Source organism: Myotis brandtii, unplaced genomic scaffold (genome assembly GCF_000412655.1).
Source record: "Myotis brandtii unplaced genomic scaffold, ASM41265v1 scaffold216, whole genome shotgun sequence".
Classification (NCBI taxonomy): domain Eukaryota; kingdom Metazoa; phylum Chordata; class Mammalia; order Chiroptera; family Vespertilionidae; genus Myotis; species Myotis brandtii.
The window spans coordinates 4,179,283-4,198,315 of NW_005358092.1; the positions used below are offsets into that span (position 1 = coordinate 4,179,283).

Consider the following 19,033-nt stretch of genomic DNA (forward strand, 5'->3'; position numbering starts at 1 on the left):
ATGTTTCTCTCTCATCGATGTTTCTGGCTCTCTGTCTCTCTCCCTTCCTCTCTGTGGAAAATCAATAAAATATATTTAAAAAATAAAAATAAAAAAAATAAAAAGTGGTCTTTGACAAGGGCCTTTAGGAAAGTAATGGAAACATAGAAGTATACATATGTAGATATGGATAAAGATGCTCACTGGGGCACTGTTTAGAGAAGTAAAAAAAAGGAAATAGTGTATACCAGTGATGGCGAACCTATGACATGCATGTCAGAGGTGACACGCGAACTCATTTTTTTGGTTGATTTTTCTTTGTTAAATGGCATTTAAATATATAAAATAAATATCAAAAATATAAATCTTTGTTTTACTATGGTTGCAAATATCAAAAAATTTCTATATGTGACACGGCACCAGAGTTAAGTTAGGGTTTTTCAAAATGCTGACACGCCGAGCTCAAAAGGTTCGCCATCACTGGTATATACACATATATTCCTATATGAATGGAATGTTTACAATATGGGAGACTGCCATTTTTATAATAGATTTCTGTGTTTATTTTTAATAAAGACCATGCATTATTTTTATAGTCAGCATAAACAAAGATTAATAAAGAAACTTGAGTATTGAAACTTAAGTCTGGCCCTAGCCAGTTTGTCTCAGTGGATAGAGTGTCAGCCCATGGACAAAAGGGTCCCAGGTTCGATTTCAGTCAAGGACACATACCTCAGTTGCAGGCTCGATCCCTGACTCTGGTAAGTGGTGTGTGTGGGAGACAACCAATCAGTGTGTCTTTCTCACATCAATGTTTCTCTCTCTGTCTCTTCCCCTCCCTTCCCTCGCTCTAAAAATCAATGAAAAAAATATCCTCGGTGAGGATTAAAAAACAACCACCACAAAACAACCAATTTTCCTTTCTTATCTCATCTAAAACATCTACTCCTCTGTGCTTTAGAGTTCCAAGTAGTGAAATGGGTAAATAATGCTACTTTCCAAAAATTTTGAAGTAAAAGAATAAGATAAAAAAGCATTTTGTAACTATATAGAAAATGCTTTGAGAACTTATGTAGACATGGGAGTATGATAACTAATTCTCCTTCTAACTTCTTTAGCAAGCACCAAAATATCTCTGATTATGGACCCAAGACCATAGTTTGTTAAAGCCATGTTTACCATGCTATCTATACCAAAGATTACTTACTTTGTTGGGAGGCTCCTTATAAAAATAGGTCACTTCTCCAGTGTCTGTTCCCACAAGGGCCAAGAGATTCTGAATCTTTCTCTTGTCTTCTAGCTCCCTGTAATTCTCATAAAGAGTAAGCACACATTATATCCGGAGTAAGTAAATTTTTTTAAAGGATCTCCCTTCTGACTTACTTGTTTAAATAATGATAACCTCAAACTAAAATTGAATAGGATTTATTTAGACCTCAGCACTAATTTTGAAAACATCAGGTAGTTATACTTAGGAATTCAGAGAGAAGGGGCCAGAAACTAATTTCTTAGTTGGTTCTAGAAAAGCACTGTTGTGGGTGGTAGGCACATTGCTCCTCTTCAGGACTGATATAAGTTCACTAGAGGCTCAGTGCACGAATTTGTGCACGGGGGTGGGGGTGGGGGGGAGTCTGGCTGGCCCACCCTGATCAGGGCCGATCAGGCCTGGCCGGCCAGGTGGAGGGGACGCGGGAGGTTGGCCAGCCCCACCCCCTGGTTGAACTCCCAGTTGAGGGGACAATTTGCATATTAGCCTTTTATTATATAGGATTCTCCTAACTATCAGCCGTACTACAGGCTGATGCTCACAGCTGAATCTTTCTCCAGAACTGACATCAGTCAAGGGGGACTGCCTTAGCCAAAGGACAGTCTGCACCCAGTGCCTCGCTAAGGAGGGGTACAAAAGCCCAATCCCCTTATCTTAATTCAGGATATTGAGATACCCTGTGGCATTGGCTGAGTCAGCTGTAATTGAATCACAGTTCAACTTCTGCCCAAACTTTCCTTATTCCCTCATAAGTAGTTATTCCTGAAAACCCTCCCCAATAAATCTCCTGCAAGTAAATTTCCATTGCAGAGTATGTTTTCCAGGGAACCCAACCTAAGACAGTTTATATCAGACTAGAGGCCGGGTGCATGGATTCGTGCACTTGTGGGGTCCCTTGGCCTGGCCTGTGCCCTCTCACAATCTGGGACCCCCCGGGGGATGTCGGACTGCCAGTTTTGGCCTGATCCCCACAGGCCAGGCCAAGGTACCCCACCAGTGCACGAATCCATGCACTGGGCCGGTTTCAACCCGATCCCCGCAGGCCAGGCCGAGTGACCCCACCGGTGCATGAATCCATGCACTGGGCCTCTAGTATGCATATAAGATACTTGGTTAATCTCTTCCCACCCTCCCCTCTCCCCCGTTCCCTCTGAGATTCATTAGTCTGTTCCCTGTTTCCACGCCTGTGCATTGAGCATCTGCCCCCAGCTGGTCAGAGCGCATCAAGCTACCAGTTGAACAGTTGAACAGTCGCTTAGGCTTTTATATATATAAACAAACTCTAAACTGAGTTTTCAGAGCCAGTGATATAGAGATGATTTATGGAACATAATATTCTTAGCAGCAAAACAGATGGGAGGGCTCAACAGGTAAACAGGGTATAACTTAAACAACTGAAATAAATCAAAGAGGGAGGGAGGCTGTTCATGGTGTCCTATGTAAAATCACAATCTCCATTTTCCACACTTCAGCCAGTTTTAAGACCCAGAGACTATGACCTGAAAGATGAACTGGGTCACCCAGTGACACCAAAGCAAGTGTACATGATAATGATTTCCCTGGTCCTTCCCCAAAGGGCTTATGGCCATTTATTCAAGTAATTGTACAATGGGGAAAAAGAAATACCCAGGCATTTCAAAGATTGCTAGATATATGGTCTGAGCTGACATTGATACCTGGTGACTTGAATCATTATCATGGCACTAGGGCATATGGGAACCATGTAATAAATGGAATTTTAGTCCAGGTCCAGCTCACAATGGGTCCACTGGATCCAGGCTCAATCAGTGATCATTTCCCCCATCTCCATATGAGTAAGTGGAATGAACATATTTGGTAGTTGCCAAACCTCCAAATTGTTTTTTTGGCTTCTGGGTTATGCTAAGTTGGAAGCCTCTGTAACTGCCCTTTTCTCACCCCAAGATGGTAAATAAAGATCCAAAGAATGTACAGGTGAAGGCCTCCATCAAACCCCCTTTCATTCACAAGTATGACCTATGCAAAACCAGATTGATAATAGTAGACAACTACAAAGTAGGTCCCAATTCAGTAACTATGCTCAATGTATTATTTTTGCTATAGCAGATTAACTTGGTTTTAGATATACGGTAATTGGCTACTGATTAAGCTCATGTATTCCTACCCATTCCTAACAGGACCATAAGCAGTTCTCATTTATGTGTGGTGAAAAACAGTGTACCTTTGTAGTCTTTCTCTAGGACCAAGTCTTTTCTGCTCTCTATCAAATCAGTCCAAAGGGACCAAGATCTGACCATCCTATAGATCAGTGGTCGCCAACCTTTCGGACCTCACGGACCACCAGTGGGCCATGGACCACCAGTTGGTGACCGCTGCTATAGATTACATTAGTTCACTATTGGTGATATATTAAATCAGACTGGATAGACAAGAAATGGTGCCCAGCTGGTGTGGTTCAGTAGTTGAGCATTGACCTATGAACCAGGAAGTCAAGGTTCGATTCCCAGTCTGGGCACATGCCTGGGTTGTGGGCTCGATCCCCAGTAGGGGGCCTGCAGGAGGCAGCCAGCCAAGCAATGATTCTCTCTCACCACTGATGTTTCCATCTCTCCCTCCCTTCCTCTCTGAAATCACTAAAAAAAAAAAAAAATTAAAAGAAATGGCAAATGTATTAGAACCTTGGTAAGATACATGTGCTCCATAAGGTTTGACGTAACCTTACAAAGCACATCAGTGAAGTTTTAGGGGTCCACTCTATGCATGCCAGATCATTCCCTTCAAAGTAAAGGAAAAATTACTGCATCTCACACCTACCATCACCAAGAAGGAAGCATAATGCTGAGAACAACTCTTCAGGTTCTGGAGAAAACATGTTCCATACTTTTGAATAATGCTCTGACCCATATATCAAGTGACATGGAAGGTGAGCTTTCAGTTGAAAAGAAGTTCTGCATTAGGTCAAAGCTAGACCTATTAAGGAGATAGAATGACTAATAAAAAACCTGACAAACAAAAACCCTAGACCTCATAGCTTCACTGGTGATTTATACCAAACATTTAAAGGTCTACACCAATCATTCCCAAACTTTTCGAAAAACTGAAAAAGAGGCAACACTTGCTAACTCATTCTATGAATCCAGCATTCCCTTGATACCAAAGCCAGACAAAGATAATGTAAGAAAAGGAAACTACTAATGACCAATATCTGTTATGAACACTGATGAAAAAATTCTCAACAAAATACTAGCAAACAAAATTCAGCAGCATACTAAAAGGATATACACCACGATTAAGTGCAGTTTATTCCTGGAATACAAGCATAGTTCAACATAAAAATCAATCAATGTAATATACCACATTAACAGAATGAAGGGGGAAAACATACAATCATCAATTGATTTAAAAAAAATGCATTTGACAACATTCTATACCCTTATATGATATAAACACTCAACAAACCAGGAATAGAAAAAAAATAACCTCTATAAAATAAAAGCTCTGTATGAAAAACCCAAGCAAGCATCATACTCAATGGTGAAAGACAAAGTTTTCCTCTAAGATCTAGAACAAGACAAGGGTGCCCACATTTGCAACTTTTATTTAAAACTAGAGGCCTGGTGCACGAGATTTGTGCACTGCGGGGGAGGGGGATCCCTCAGCCCAGCCTGTGCCCTCTCGCAGTCCGGGACCCCTTGGGGATGTCCGGCTGCCGGCTTAGGCCCGATTCCCCTAGGGCAGTGGTCGGCAAACTCATTAGTCAACAGAGCCAAATATCAACAGTACTTCTTCAAAATAGACTCGCCCAGGCCGAAAACCGACTTCTGCGCATGGGCCACGAAGTTTCAATCGCACTGTACGCACACCCGCACGTGGTATTTTGTGGAAGAGCCACACTCAAGGGGCCAAAGAGCTGCATGTGGCTCGCGAGCCGCAGTTTGCTGACCACAGCCCTCGGGAATTGGAGACAATGATTTCTTGAATATGACACCAAAGGCAGAAGCAACAAAAGGAAAATATACAAACTGGACCATATGGAAATTAAAATTTATGCATCAAAGAACAATATCAACAGAGTAAAATGAAAGCCCTCAGAATGGGAGAAAACATTTGCAAATCACTCATCTGATAGGGGATTAATATCCAAAATATATTTTAAAATTCTTACAACTCAACAGCAACAATAAAGCAAACAATCCAATTAAAAATGGTCAAATGTCTTGAATAGACATTTCTCTAAAGAAGATATAAGAATGACCAATAAGCATGTGAAAAATGCTCAATATCACTAATTAGGGAAATGCAAATCAAAACCACTTGAGTTTTGATTTGCATTGACCTAATGCAATGATGGCTATTATTTCACACCCATTATGATGGCTATTATTTCAAAAAATAGAAAACCAATGTTGGTATGCATATGAAGGAAGTGAAACCCTTGTGCATTGCTGGTGGGAATGTAAAATGGTACAGCCAGTATGAAAAACAGTATTATGGTACCTCAAAAAAATTAAACATGGAAACAGCATTTGACCCAGCAATTCCATGCTGGGTATTTATCTGATGAAACCCAAAACACTAAATTGAAAAGACAGAGGGAGAACCAAGATGGCGGCATAAGTGAACTCGGTACTCGCCATATTCCACAACTACATCAAAATTACAACTAAAATGCAGAACTATCATTCAGAACCACCTGAAATCTGGCTGAATGGAAGCCCTACAACTAATGAATTAAAGAAGAAGCCACACTGAGACTGGCAGGAGGGGTGGAGGCATGTATCAGGCAAGTCCAACACCTATGTGTGGCATTTCTTTTCTTTTCTTTTTTAATCATATCTTTTTAAAAATATGTATATTTTTTATTAATTCCAGAAAGGAAGGGAGAGGGAGAGAGAGATAAAAACATCAGTGATGAGAGAGAATCATTGATTGGCTGCCTCCTGCACTAGGGATCAAGCCCACCACCCAGCATGTGCCCTAACTGGGAATTGAACCATGACCTCCTGGTTCATAGGTCAATTCTCAACCACTGCTGCACTGGGGATCGAGCCCACAACCCGGCATGTGCCCTAACTGGGAATTGAACCATGACCTCCTGGTTCATAGGTCAATTCTCAACCACTGGGCCACGCCAGACAGACACGTTTCTTTAATTGGAAAGGATTTAAGAATTTTAAAATATATTTTGGATATTAATTCCCTATGTTGTGGAGGCCTCCCCTGAGGAGCAAGGGATCCTAGCCCCACACCAGACTCCTCAGCCTAGGGTTCTAGTGCTGTGAAGAGAAGCCCCCATAATTTCAGGCTATAAAAACCAGCAGAGATTGTGGCTGAGTGACAAGGTGGCTAATAGAGACCTAGACAATTCCTCTTAAAGGACCATGCACGGACATACTCGGATTCACTCCCTCTGAGCTCCAGTGCTGGGGCAGTGGCTATGGGGGATTCAGGGACATACAGGGAAGAAGTGGATTGTCTGGCATTGGAGCAAGAACTTGAGGGTGGCTTTGTCCCAGACAGGTGCTCGTAGCAGTCATTGTTCCTATGCTGAGACCTCCGCCCACTCCCAGAGCTGACTGGCAGGGGCCATATCTGAGTCTCCATCAACCTGGCTCATACTGTTAGCTCTGTCCTGGTGATTCACTGAGACCCTGCTTCACCCAATTTGCAGCCCCATCCAAGCTGTTTGCAGTGGCTTTTCCATATAAATGGCCTGTCCTGGCTCAGGCTTCAGACTTTCCTAAAAACTCTCAAACAAGCAAAAGCTGGCGTCAGCATGTCCCATACCACTCAAGAAGAGGCCCCACGCCCAGCACTAGCAACAGCCTGCCTTGCTTTACAGCTTGGCCTCTCCTGGGCACTTCCAAGCCCAACACAAGTAGCAGCCATGGGCAGATCGCTCTGTAGCTCCTCATGGGTAGCCCCAGGCAGGGCACAGGCAGTGACTGACTTTGTACCTCCAGCAGGGCCCCAAAGCCAGTGCACCCAGTGGACAGCTTCAGACCATGCCAGATTACAATTCTACACATTCACGAGCGACACACTCAAGGGACAGACTCAGTGAGCACCAAAGCCCCACTGAAGAAAGTCCTGCTCCATAGGGGTGTCTCCCACAGAGCAGCTCTTCCTCTGTAGTCACAGCTGGTCCTCAAAGCCAATTGGCGTGGGGATCAATTCCTCCCAGTGATGCCAATACCAATCAAGGCTCAACTACAAGACTGTGCACACAGCCCACACAGGGGCACACCTAGAGTGCCCAGCTCAGGTGTGGAAGCTGAGCCACTGGGCCCTACAGGACACCTACTACACAAGACCACTCTACCAATTCCAGGAAACATAGCAGCTCTACCTAATACACAGAAACAAACACAGGGAAGCAACCAAACTGTGGAGACAAAATAACATGTCACAAATGAAAGAACAGGAGAAATCTCCAGAAAAAAAAGTAAAAGAAATGGAAGCAAGAAAACTACCACATACAGAGTTCAAAACAATGGTTATAAGGATGCTCAAGGAACTTAATGAGAAATTCAAGGAACTTAGTGAGTACTTCAAGGAACTTAGTGAGAACATCAACAATATAAAAAAAGGATCAGTTAGAAATGAAGAATACACTAACTGAAATTAAGAATAACTTATAAGGAATCAACAGTAAAGTAGAGGACACTGAGAATCAAATCAGCAATTTGGAATATGAGGAAGTAAAAACACCCAATCAGAACAGCAAAAAGAAAAAAGAATCCAAAAATATGAAGACTAAGGAGCCTCTGGGACAATTTCAAGCCAACTATTCACATCATAGGGCTTCCCAAAAGAGAAGAGAGAGAGCAAGAAGTTAAAAACCTATCTGAAGAAATAATAACAGAAAACTTCCCTTACACCTGTTGAAAGAAATAGTCTTACAAATCCAGGAAGCGCAGAGAGTCCCAAACAAGAAGTTAGAAATGAAGAATACACTAACTGAAATTAAGAATAACTTATAAGGAATCAACAGTAAAGTAGAGGACATTGAGAATCAAATCAGCAATTTGGAATATGAGGAAGTAAAAACACCCAATCAGAACAGCAAAAAGAAAAAAGAATCCAAAAATATGAAGACTAAGGAGCCTCTGGGACAATTTCAAGCCAACTATTCACATCATAGGGCTTCCCAAAAGAGAAGAGAGAGAGCAAGAAGTTAAAAACCTATCTGAAGAAATAATAACAGAAAACTTCCCTTACACCTGTTGAAAGAAATAGTCTTACAAATCCAGGAAGCGCAGAGAGTCCCAAACAAGATGAACCCAAAGAGGCCCAAACCAAGACACATAATTTAAATGCCAAAGGTTAAAGACAAAGAGAAAATCTTAAAAGCAGCAAGAGAAAAGCAGTTAGTTACCTACAAGGAAGCACCCATACGACTGTCAGCTGATTTCTCAACAGAAGCTTTGCAGGCCAGAAGGAAGTGGCAAGGACACTATTCAAAGTGATGAATAGCAAGGACCTACAACCAAGATTACTCAGCAAAGCTCTCATTTAGAATTAAAGGTCAGATAAAGAGCTTCAGAGACAAGAAAAAGCTAAAAGAGTTCATCACCACCAAACCAGTATTACATGAAATGTTGAAAAGTGGAGGAGGAGGAGGAGGAGGAAGTGGAGAAAGAGAAGAAGGAGGAAGGAGGAAGAAGAAGAGAAGGAGAAAGGAGAAGGAGCAGGAGGAAGGAGGAGGAAAGAGGAGAAAGAAGAAGGAGGAGGAGAAGAAGAAAAAGGAGGAGGAGATAAAAAATAGAAAAATAACATGGCAATAAATACATATCTATCAAAAATTGAATCTAGCCCTAGTTGGTTTGGCTCAGTGGATAGAGTGTCGGCCTACGACCTGAAGGGTCCCAGGTTCGATTCCAGTCAAGGGCACATGCCTGGGTTGCAGGCTGGATCCCCAGTGGGGGGTATGCAGGAGGCAGCCAGTCAATGATTCTCTCTCATCATTGACGTTTCTATCTCTCTCTCCCTCTCCCTTCCTCTCTGAAATCAATAAAAATTAAAAAAAAAAATTGAGCCTAAAAATCAAAATAAACAAGGAATCTAAAGAACAAAATAAACTGATGAATAAAATATAACCAAAGGCATGAAAATATAGAAAAGACTGACATATCTCAGAGGGAAGGGATGAGGAGGCAGGAAGAGATTAACCAAAGAACTTATATGCATAAATGCATTACCTATGGACACAGACAATAGGGTGATGAAGACCTGGGGTAGGGCAGACGGGTGGAGGGGGGCACTGGGAGTGGGGAAGGAAAGGAGGACATCTGTAATACTCTCAACAATAAAGATTTTTTTAAAAAAGGAAAGACATATGCACCCATATGTTCCATTGCAGCATAATTACGATAGCCAAGATACAGGAGCAACCTAAGTGTCCATCAATAGATGAATGGATAAGAAATGTTGTACTATACAATGGAATATGACTCAGCCATAAAAAAATAATGAAGCCTTGCCATCTGCAACAACATGGACCTACAGAGTACTGTGCTTAGCGAAATAAATCATACAGAGAAAGAAAAATGCCATATGATTTCAGTTATACGTGGAATCGAAAGAATAAACAAACAAGCAGAATAGAAACAGACTCATAGATAAGAGAATATTTGATGGTTGCCAGATGGGAGGGAGTTTGGGGAATGGGTGAAAAACAAAGGGATTAAGAAGTACAACTTGGTAGTTACAGAACAGTTATGGGATATAATGTACAGTACAGGGATTATAGTCAATAATCCTATCTAATAATAGACAAACATGGTAATTAACCGTACCTCCGACACGCTTCCCATTGGCTAATCAGGGCGATATGCAAATTAACTGCCAACCAAGATGGCGGCCGGCAGCCAGGCAGCTGAAGCAAGACTGACATATCTCAGAGGGAAGGGATGAGGAGGCAGGAAGAGATTAACCAAAGAACTTACATGCATATATGCATTACCTATGGACACAGACAATAGGGTGATGAAGACCTGGGGTAGGGCAGACAGGTGGAGGGGGGCACTGGGAGTGGGGAAGGAAAGGAGGACATCTGTAATACTCTCAACAATAAAGATTTTTTAAAAAAAGGAAAGACATATGCACCCATATGTTCCATTGCAGCATAATTACAATAGCCAAGATACAGGAGCAACCTAACTGTCCATCAATAGATGAATGGATAAAGAAATGTTGCACTATACAATGGAATATGACTCAGCCATAAAAAAATAATGAAGCCTTGCCATCTGCAACAACATGGACCTACAGAGTACTGTGCTTAGCGAAATAAATCATACAGAGAAAGAAAAATGCCATATGATTTCAGTTATACGTGGAATCGAAAGAATAAACAAACAAGCAGAATAGAAACAGACTCATAGATAAGAGAATATTTGATGGTTGCCAGATGGGAGGGAGTTTGGGGAATGGGTGAAAAACAAAGGGATTAAGAAGTACAACTTGGTAGTTACAGAACAGTTATGGGATATAATATACAGTACAGGGATTATAGTTAATAATATTGTAATAAATGCATATGGTGCCAGGTGGGTACTAGTTTTATTGGGGTGATCACTTTGTAAGTTAATCATTGGGTTGATCACATGAAACTAATGATACTGTACATCAACTGCAACTGAAAAGTACAAAATTATTGTCTTTTAAAAGTGTACTATAGTGGGATGTGAGGGCGATCTGGCTGCGACATCTGTCACCCCATTGATCGCCAGGGTTGATTCGGCTGATCTGGCTGGCTAGGCGGGTGTCCCCCTCCTCCCTCACCGATCCATGTGCGTCCCTCCCGAAGCTGCGCGCTCGGTCGAAGAGGACGACCTTCCCCCCCGAGGAGAGGACCGGTCTTCGGTCAAGGGTATACGAGTAGCTGCGCTCCCCTGCTAGAACCTCCAAACAAGCTCTCAAGGTCCAAAGTGTACTATAGTGGATGCTGTGGAACACTGCCCAGATACCACCTTCAGGACCAAGACCCCTACCCCTCAATTTGTTGAGTCCTTCTCCAGGAATTGCCTTTGGCTGAAGGGGGCTGCCTCTCTCAAGTTTACACCCCCTCCCTGGTGGCAGCCTACATCAAATAACTGATCACTGTGAAGGTACAAAAGTCTGACTCCTTCGCCTCTGAAAGGCTGTTCCAGCCTCAGAGCTCCCTATAGGGCTGGCTGAAGCCTCTGTTACCACTGTAAAGTTATATAAATGTCTAATCATTGGGTTGATTACATGAAACTAATGATACTGTACATCAACTGCAACTGAAAAGTATAAAATTATTGTTTTTTAAAAGTGTACTATAGTGGATGCTGTGGAACACTGCCCAGATACCACCTTCAGGACCAAGACCCCTCAATTTGTTGAGTCCTTCTCCAGGAATTGCCTTTGGCTGAAGGGGGCTGCCTCTCTCAAGTTTACACGCCCTTCCTGGTGGCAGCCTACATCAAATAACTGATCACTGTGAAGGTACAAAAGTCTGACTCCTTCGCCTCTGAAAGGCTGTTCCAGCCTCAGAGCTCCCTATAGGGCTGGCTGAAGCCTCTGTTATCACTGTATCACAGTTCAAATTCTTCCCCTGCTCAAGTCTCCTCACAGATGTCATTCTTGAGAGTCTCCCTACTAACCTGCAGGCAAATCTCCATCTCAGAGTCTTTTTCCTGGAAAATACAACCTAACAGGGTTACCACAGAGAAACTTACCTTGATTTAGAAATATAACTCCCACATTTCCCTTCTCCTACTTGGTACCTGATTCTCAGTCGATCATTTTCTGAGTAGAGGCGCAAAACATGTTCCCGTTCCTGGAAGAGGCAGACTTGCATATCACTTAGAGCTTTCTGCAATTCAGCAATCTCTTCTTCCCTCTGCTGCAAATCCCATTCTAGTTTGTGCTGGAAAAAAAAAAAAGTAGTTGAAAAGATATTGAGCCTCACAGGAGTACCTCTTATTGGATAAGAGATACAACTTCTAAGGAATGGAAAAGTGAGTATTTTAGAAATATTACAATGTGAATGTTTTCACCAATACAGACTTCAAATGACAGCAACAATAAGTTGTATATTGACTTGAGTTTAAAAGCTACAGGGTGAGTATGATATTTGCATATAATGTCAAAGCTCTCGTATCTTCCTTTTACAGACTACAAAATCCAGAATGCCAGATGACTCACCTGCTCTATTCACAATTTTAAAAAAATGCTTTCTATTCAATAAGCATTATGAAATTTTGGAACACAAAGATGAAACGGTATGTTTCCTGCCTAGAGCTGAGGAATTTTGTGGACAGACATGCAAACAAGTAAAATAATTATTTAATGGAGGAATATGCCTGGTAAAATGATAGAGGGGGAAAGTACAGCAGGAGTAAAATCTCTGAAGCCTTTCTGGAAAGTCAGAGACCACCATCAAAAAGTTGAAACTTGGCCGTGGCTGAATGGCTCAGTTGGTTGGGGCATTGTTCCATACAACAAAAGGTTGCGGATTTGATTCCTGGTTCAGGGCACATACCTAGGTTGCGGATTCAATTCCCAGTCAGAGCACATATGGGATGCAACAAATCAATGTTTCTCATGGGTGTTTCTCTCTTTATATCTCTCTCTCTGTCTCATTAAAATCAATAAAAAACATATCCTTGGATGAGGATTAATTCTCTTTCTGTCTCATTAAAATCAATAAAAAACGTATTCTTGGATGAGGATTAAAAAAAAGTTGAAACTTGAAAGATGAAGACTGCTAGAGACAAGATGAGGATGGGTACTCTCAGGAAAGAGAACAGTAAATACCGAACCATCAAAAAGTCTTAAATGTTTGGACAACTACAAGTATTTCAATATTACTGAAGTGAAAAGTGAGAGGCAGGCTGAAGAGGTATGAGACTGGAGGCTGGGATACTGGTTAAAGAGGATATTGCAATAATGCAGGTGAGTTATAATGAGAGTTTTAACTAGGGTTGAGGCAATATGATGAAGATATAATGGATTAAGGGATATTTAGGAAGCAGAATCAATAGAACTTACTAAATAATTGAATACGGGGGCTGGGCATAATTACAGGCAATCATACCACTGAGTAAGACACAGAATAAAGAAAAGTTAAGAGGTAAGAAATGGAGGGAAAGAAAATGGTAGGGGTATATGTGGATGTGTGGATAGAGTTGAAAAGGGAGGTTAGTTCAGATATAAACATATTAACATGGAGTTTAGGAGAAAAGACTTAACATTAGCCATTTGGATGTTATCATTCCTGAGGTGGTATGGATAAAAATAAGACCATTTATGGTGGAATGTGCAAAAACGTTGGCATTTAAGATTAAGGAAGGGGAACCATTAATGGAGACTGAGAGCTGAGATAAAAATGGGAAAAGAAAAATGACACAGAAATCAAAAAAGAAAGTTTCCAGAAAGCAGAGATCAATAGTGACAGATACTACAGAAGTCACAAAGAGAAGAGATCATTTTGGCAAATGGGTATTAGAGACCACAAGAGTAGTTTTAGTGGAACAGTAAGGAGAGAGACAAAACTGCAGTCACAGAGTCATGAGTGGGTGATAAAGTCAAAACTACTCCAGAAGTGGGGCTAAGAAAAGAAAGAGCTATCTACACAAGAGAATAGAGGGGGAAGCACAGCTCAAGAATGGTGTTTATCATATAAATTCTAGACCTCCACATTATGGAGGAGTTCAAACGTCAATCCTTCTAGAAAAAAAAAGAAGAAAAAAAAGAATGGTGGTTTTTTTTTTGTTTTTTGTTTTTTTTAAGTTGGGAAAGACTTGAGTATGTTTATATAAACTACTGGGGAGAAAAAGCCCATGTTAAGCAAAAGGTTAAAAATAAAACACAAAGAGAAGAGAGATGATGAAGAAGGGTTTATTAGGAAGAAAAAGGATGTGGGCCAAGGAGAGTGTTGAATCAATTCAGCCCAAAGAGGCAGAGATATCTTATCCCTGAAGTAATAAGTTAGAAAAGAGATGGACACAGGGAGGTTAACAGTGTGGATAGGTGGGAAGGAGTCATTCACGATAGCTGGTTTTTCCTCTGTGAACCAGGAAGCAAGACTGCTTGAGGAGAGACGGCTAAGATGGGGCTACAGGCTGGAAGAGAGTAGAGAAGATACAGCAGCACAGGTGGGGAGGGAGAAGGAACTGATTAGGGATAGATAAGGAAATTGCTGTATAGTGACTGAGAATACAGATGAATTTGTTTACCATGAATTTATTTATTTATTTATTTATTTATTTATTTAATATATTTTATTGACTTTTTTACAGAGAGGAAGGGAGAGGGATAGAGAGTTAGAAACATCAATGAGAGAGAAACATCGATCAGCTGCTTCCTGCACACCTCCTACTGGGGATGTGCCCGCAACCAAGGTACATGCTCTTGACCGGAATCGAACCTGGGACCTTTCAGTCCGCAGGCCGACGCTCTATCCACTGAGCCAAACCAGTTAGGGCAACCATGAATTTATTTTCTAACAATTTGGGACCTTTTCTAAGACAGTGATTCTTAACTAGAGGTGATTTTTCCTGTGCCCCAGGAGAAATTTGGCAATGTCTGCAGGCACTTTTGATGGTCACAACTGGGGGTGTGGTGAGGGTGTGTGCGTGCATATGTGGGCTACTGGTATCTAGTAAGTAGAGGCCAAGGATGCTACTAAGCATCCTACAATTCATAGGATAGTCCCCACAGTAAAGAATTACCAATGCCAAAATGTTAATAGTGCCAAGGTTGACAAACCTTGCTCTAGGAGACTAGATTCCATTATAGCTAGAGCTTTAGTTATGCACATGGAGCAAAAGTATAAGCAAGGGGTCATGTGCAGGCAGTACAGTTATTACCAAAGTGAAGTGTGACGGGGTTCAGGTTAGAAGGGAAGGACATGATGTTAGAAACTGACATGCAACATTTGGAAAACTGAAAAGTCAAGCAGCCATGGAGATAATAATAGTCAGGTGTACAGGGCTGAAAGAACTAGAAGTATAAGAGAGACCAAGACATAAAAGTTTAAGATTTTAGAGGTGGAGCAGTTTGGGGGTATTATGGTCTAATGAGGTACCCAAAGGGTAGGTAGCGAGGCTGGGGTAGAAGGGAATTGAAAAATATCTGTTTGTGATATAAGCTGTCACTTTGAGATCTTCTCTCAGTCATAACTACACTTCATCAGAGTCCTAAAAGGAAATGCATCATCTCTTTTTACCTGTCCTTCACAAGCTTCTTTGTACAGCTCCAGTTTCTTCAGCAGGTCCTCATTTTCTGCCTCACACTCAGCCATCTTCTTTTGATAATATTCCAGAAGCTCCTGAGAAGGGCAGAGAACAGCCAGACGATCTTCGATGGAAGGCAAAGGAGTTGACTCCACTGAATCTGAGAAAGACACGCCCTTCCACCTGGTAGAACCACTGAAGCTATGCGCAGCACCATGCTTGGGAAGGATTCTTGACCTATGTGAAATTAGAAAGGACATATTCATTAAACTGTTTAAACATATATAAAACAATTTCTTAAATAAAAAAACAGGTTTATGTTCTTAAAGTGTGTATAATTCATGAATTTTTAAAATTCATGTTTAAAAAATGGAATATAAAGTAAGACCAGATAGTAACAGTTAGACATTTTAATACGATAAGATATACACTAACAGGAATAATTATACACTGCTGGTGAAGTGCAACTTGGTGAAACTACAGATAAATGAATTGGCGGAATCTAGTAAAATTGCAATTCCTCTTGTTCTAAAGAAGCTCATGCACATATGCACAAGGTGACACATAAGAAAATGTTCATAGTAACATTATGTAAAGGATCAGCATTAGGAACTATAGCCAAGTTACTAACCATACAACCACATCGAATTCTAATCTCTACCACTGGAGACATTTGAATGACACAGACCATGACTATTCAAGTTCTAAGGGTAATCAAAGGTTGAACAAGAAGCATTTTTCAGCCAAAACAATGAAAGTTAGAAAATAAATGATGCAGAAGTGAAGAAACCCTCATGTGAAAAGTATTCCATTTTGGCTAATTGACTGCAATTTATAAGGTAAGAAAAAAGACAGCAGAGTGGAGAAACTTGATACTAGAAGTCCAGAGTTGTAGTTAATGATTATGGTCAGCACTTTTAATAAGTGAGCATGTATAGAAGAAATATTAAAATGTACTTTCAACTAATATGAAGAAAAAAAATCTAATATTATCTCAATCATTAAAAGCTCGTGAGAGGACTGGCCAGTGTGGCTCTCAGTTGGTGGGTATTGTCCTGTGTATAGAAAGGTTGCCGGTTTGGTTCCACCCCCAGTAAGGGTGTGCAGGAGGCAGTTGACTGATGTTCCTCCTCTCTCTCCCCTCCCCTTTTCCCCTCTCTCTCAAAATCAATTTTAAAATTAAAAAAAAAAAGCTAGTGACAAAAATAGTATTTTACTTGATGTTTCATGTTTCCAAGGCAGCTGCCTAATAACTACTCTGGGGAACAGGTTAATAGATGAACTAAGAGGCATTCCTGAGATTTTGCAGATGAGACTGTGGCAGTGAGGATGAGGAAGATGTGTCATGTAGCAAGGTGACGGCAGAACCAGAATTCCCAAGTCCCCTGTGTATGCTGGCTGTTTCTTCTGTAATCCAGGAGGCACTGGCACCTACTAGGCCCATTCAAACTGTCCGGATTCTGGTATTATTATTTCATATGCACTACTTAAAAAAATAAAATAAATGCACTACTTTTTAATCTAAATTCCACATAAGAAGAATAGAGAAATGAGTCTAATATAGTTCAAATCCAGAGTTTGGAAGTATGTTGCCAAAACTCTTCTAGTTCCTAAACTAACTTGCACTAAGGCTACAGAAATTTTGAATTTTTTAAAATTAAATTTATTGGGATGGCACTGGTTAGAAGTCTTGATTCTTTTTTAAAAAATTATTTTTATTTTTGTTAATCCTCACCGGAGGATATTTTTCCATTGATTTTTTCTTTTTTTTCTTTTTTAGGGAGAGTGAAAGAGAGAGGGAGAGACAGAAACATCGATGTGAGAGAAACACATTGATTGGTTGCCTTCTGCACAAGCCCTGACCAGGGCTGGGGAGGAGCCTGCAACCCCAGGTACGTGCCCTTGACTGGAATTGAACCCAGAACCCTTCAGTCCACAGGTCAATGCTCTTCCACTGAGCCAAACCGGCCAGGACTTGATTCTTTTAAAAAAAAATATATTGTTATTGATTTCAGTGAGAAACAGAGAAGGAGAGAGAGAGAATAATGAGAGAATAATTGATTGGCTGTCTCTTGCACACCCCACACTGGGGATCAAGCCCACAACCTAGGCATGTGCCCTGATCGGGAACTGGGCCATGATCTCCTGGTTCCTATGTTGACACTCAACCACTGAGCCACAATGGCGGGACAGTCTTGATCTTGAACAACTCAAAAAATAAGCAAATGTCTTACTTTCTGCAGACAGGGGTACATGTTGGGGTAAAGTTCATGCTGTCCTTTTCACACCTGTCAAATACATAAAAATTCAGAATGAGAGGGCAGGAACAGAACAAAACAGTATAGAACACACAGACTGGATCCCTCTCCAACATTACACGTGCCTGCTGGTAGAATGTGATGTTTTAAAATGTAGTACTATTCTTTAAAGTAGTTCTGAATCCTGAAGTTCTATGACTCTTGAATTTTCATAAGGTATTCTTTGTTATTATTTTCAAATAAAATAAATCAGAATTTTATTATTTTAAATGGATAAGCACAAAAAGAAAACCCTCCTGAGTATGAAGGTTATCTGCAACAATGCAAAACAAACTTACAATCCTTTTGCTGAAATTATAGGACAGGGAGATGCAAAAAGTTTATAATAAGCAAGAGATAGAAAGTGGAAATTAAGGTAGAGGACCCATTATGCTAAATTTAAGATAAATACAAAGCCATTGATATTATCTTTATTTAGTGTGTGCTGTAGCTACTGTTTTATCTTAGAGAAAGAAAAAAATATTACTTATAAGCTTTAAAAGGTTCATTCACAATCCCCATTCCAATTGATGATAGATCTTTTTTTTTTTCTTAGAGAAAGTTTATTTATAAAGTTACAGAGGTAGCAGAAGTGAGCCAGCTAGGCTGTGTAGGCTCAGAAAACAAGTTATAGAAGCAAAACAGAGCCCTTGAAAGAAGAAGGGGAAAGGAAAGGCACTGAGTGCTACTGAGAGGGAGAGCTGCTGTGAAGACAGATCCTAAATTCCTCTACTTTGAACAATCTTATCACAGAGATTTACAGGGAGAAAAACCTCAGGGAAGGAATACCAAAGTGAGGGAGGGAGAAGGAAAAGAGGGGGAGGAGAGAAGGGGAAGAAAGAGTAGGGGAGAAAAGGGGAGAGGCAGTTGTGTTTTTTTTTAAATTAGCTTTGAGGAAAGCTTTCTTATCAAGCATGCTTTATCAACCCATTCTGATTTTGAGCCAGTCTAGAGATGATGTATCCCTGGCCAGTGCTGGTCAGTGGTTAAGCACTGACCCATGCACCAAGAGGTTGCTGTTTTGATTCCCAGTTAGGGCACATACCCAGGTTGCAGGTTTGATTCCCAGTTGGGGTGCAGAAGGCAACTGGTTGATGTTTTTCTGTCACATTGATGTTTCTCTCTCTCTCTCTCTCCCTTCTTCTTTCTCTAAAAACCAATGAAAATATATTAAAGAAAAAAAAAGAGATGATGTAATGTCCTGTTCTTATGTTCTACCTTGTATATATCTGCTTACCATCTTCAGTCCTTTGGGGAAGATTTTTGTGAAAAAGAATGAAGAGATAATCACTATTGTTAATTCT

General features: G+C 40.8%; 1 protein-coding gene across 1 annotated transcript in view; it reads right to left on the minus strand.

Annotated features, from left to right (window-relative positions):
- CCDC77 (coiled-coil domain containing 77) overlaps positions 1-19,033 on the minus strand; it is a 41,654-nt gene that overhangs the window by 18,492 nt on the left and 4,129 nt on the right. Inside the window, exons 3-6 of the mRNA XM_005865944.2 lie at positions 17,667-17,720; positions 15,426-15,669; positions 11,980-12,122; positions 1,187-1,283 (exon numbers count right to left, since the gene is read on the minus strand). Coding sequence (XP_005866006.1) covers positions 1,187-1,283; positions 11,980-12,122; positions 15,426-15,669; positions 17,667-17,704 — 522 coding nt within the window. The 5' untranslated portion in view covers positions 17,705-17,720. The remainder of the gene's footprint in view (positions 1-1,186; positions 1,284-11,979; positions 12,123-15,425; positions 15,670-17,666; positions 17,721-19,033) is intronic.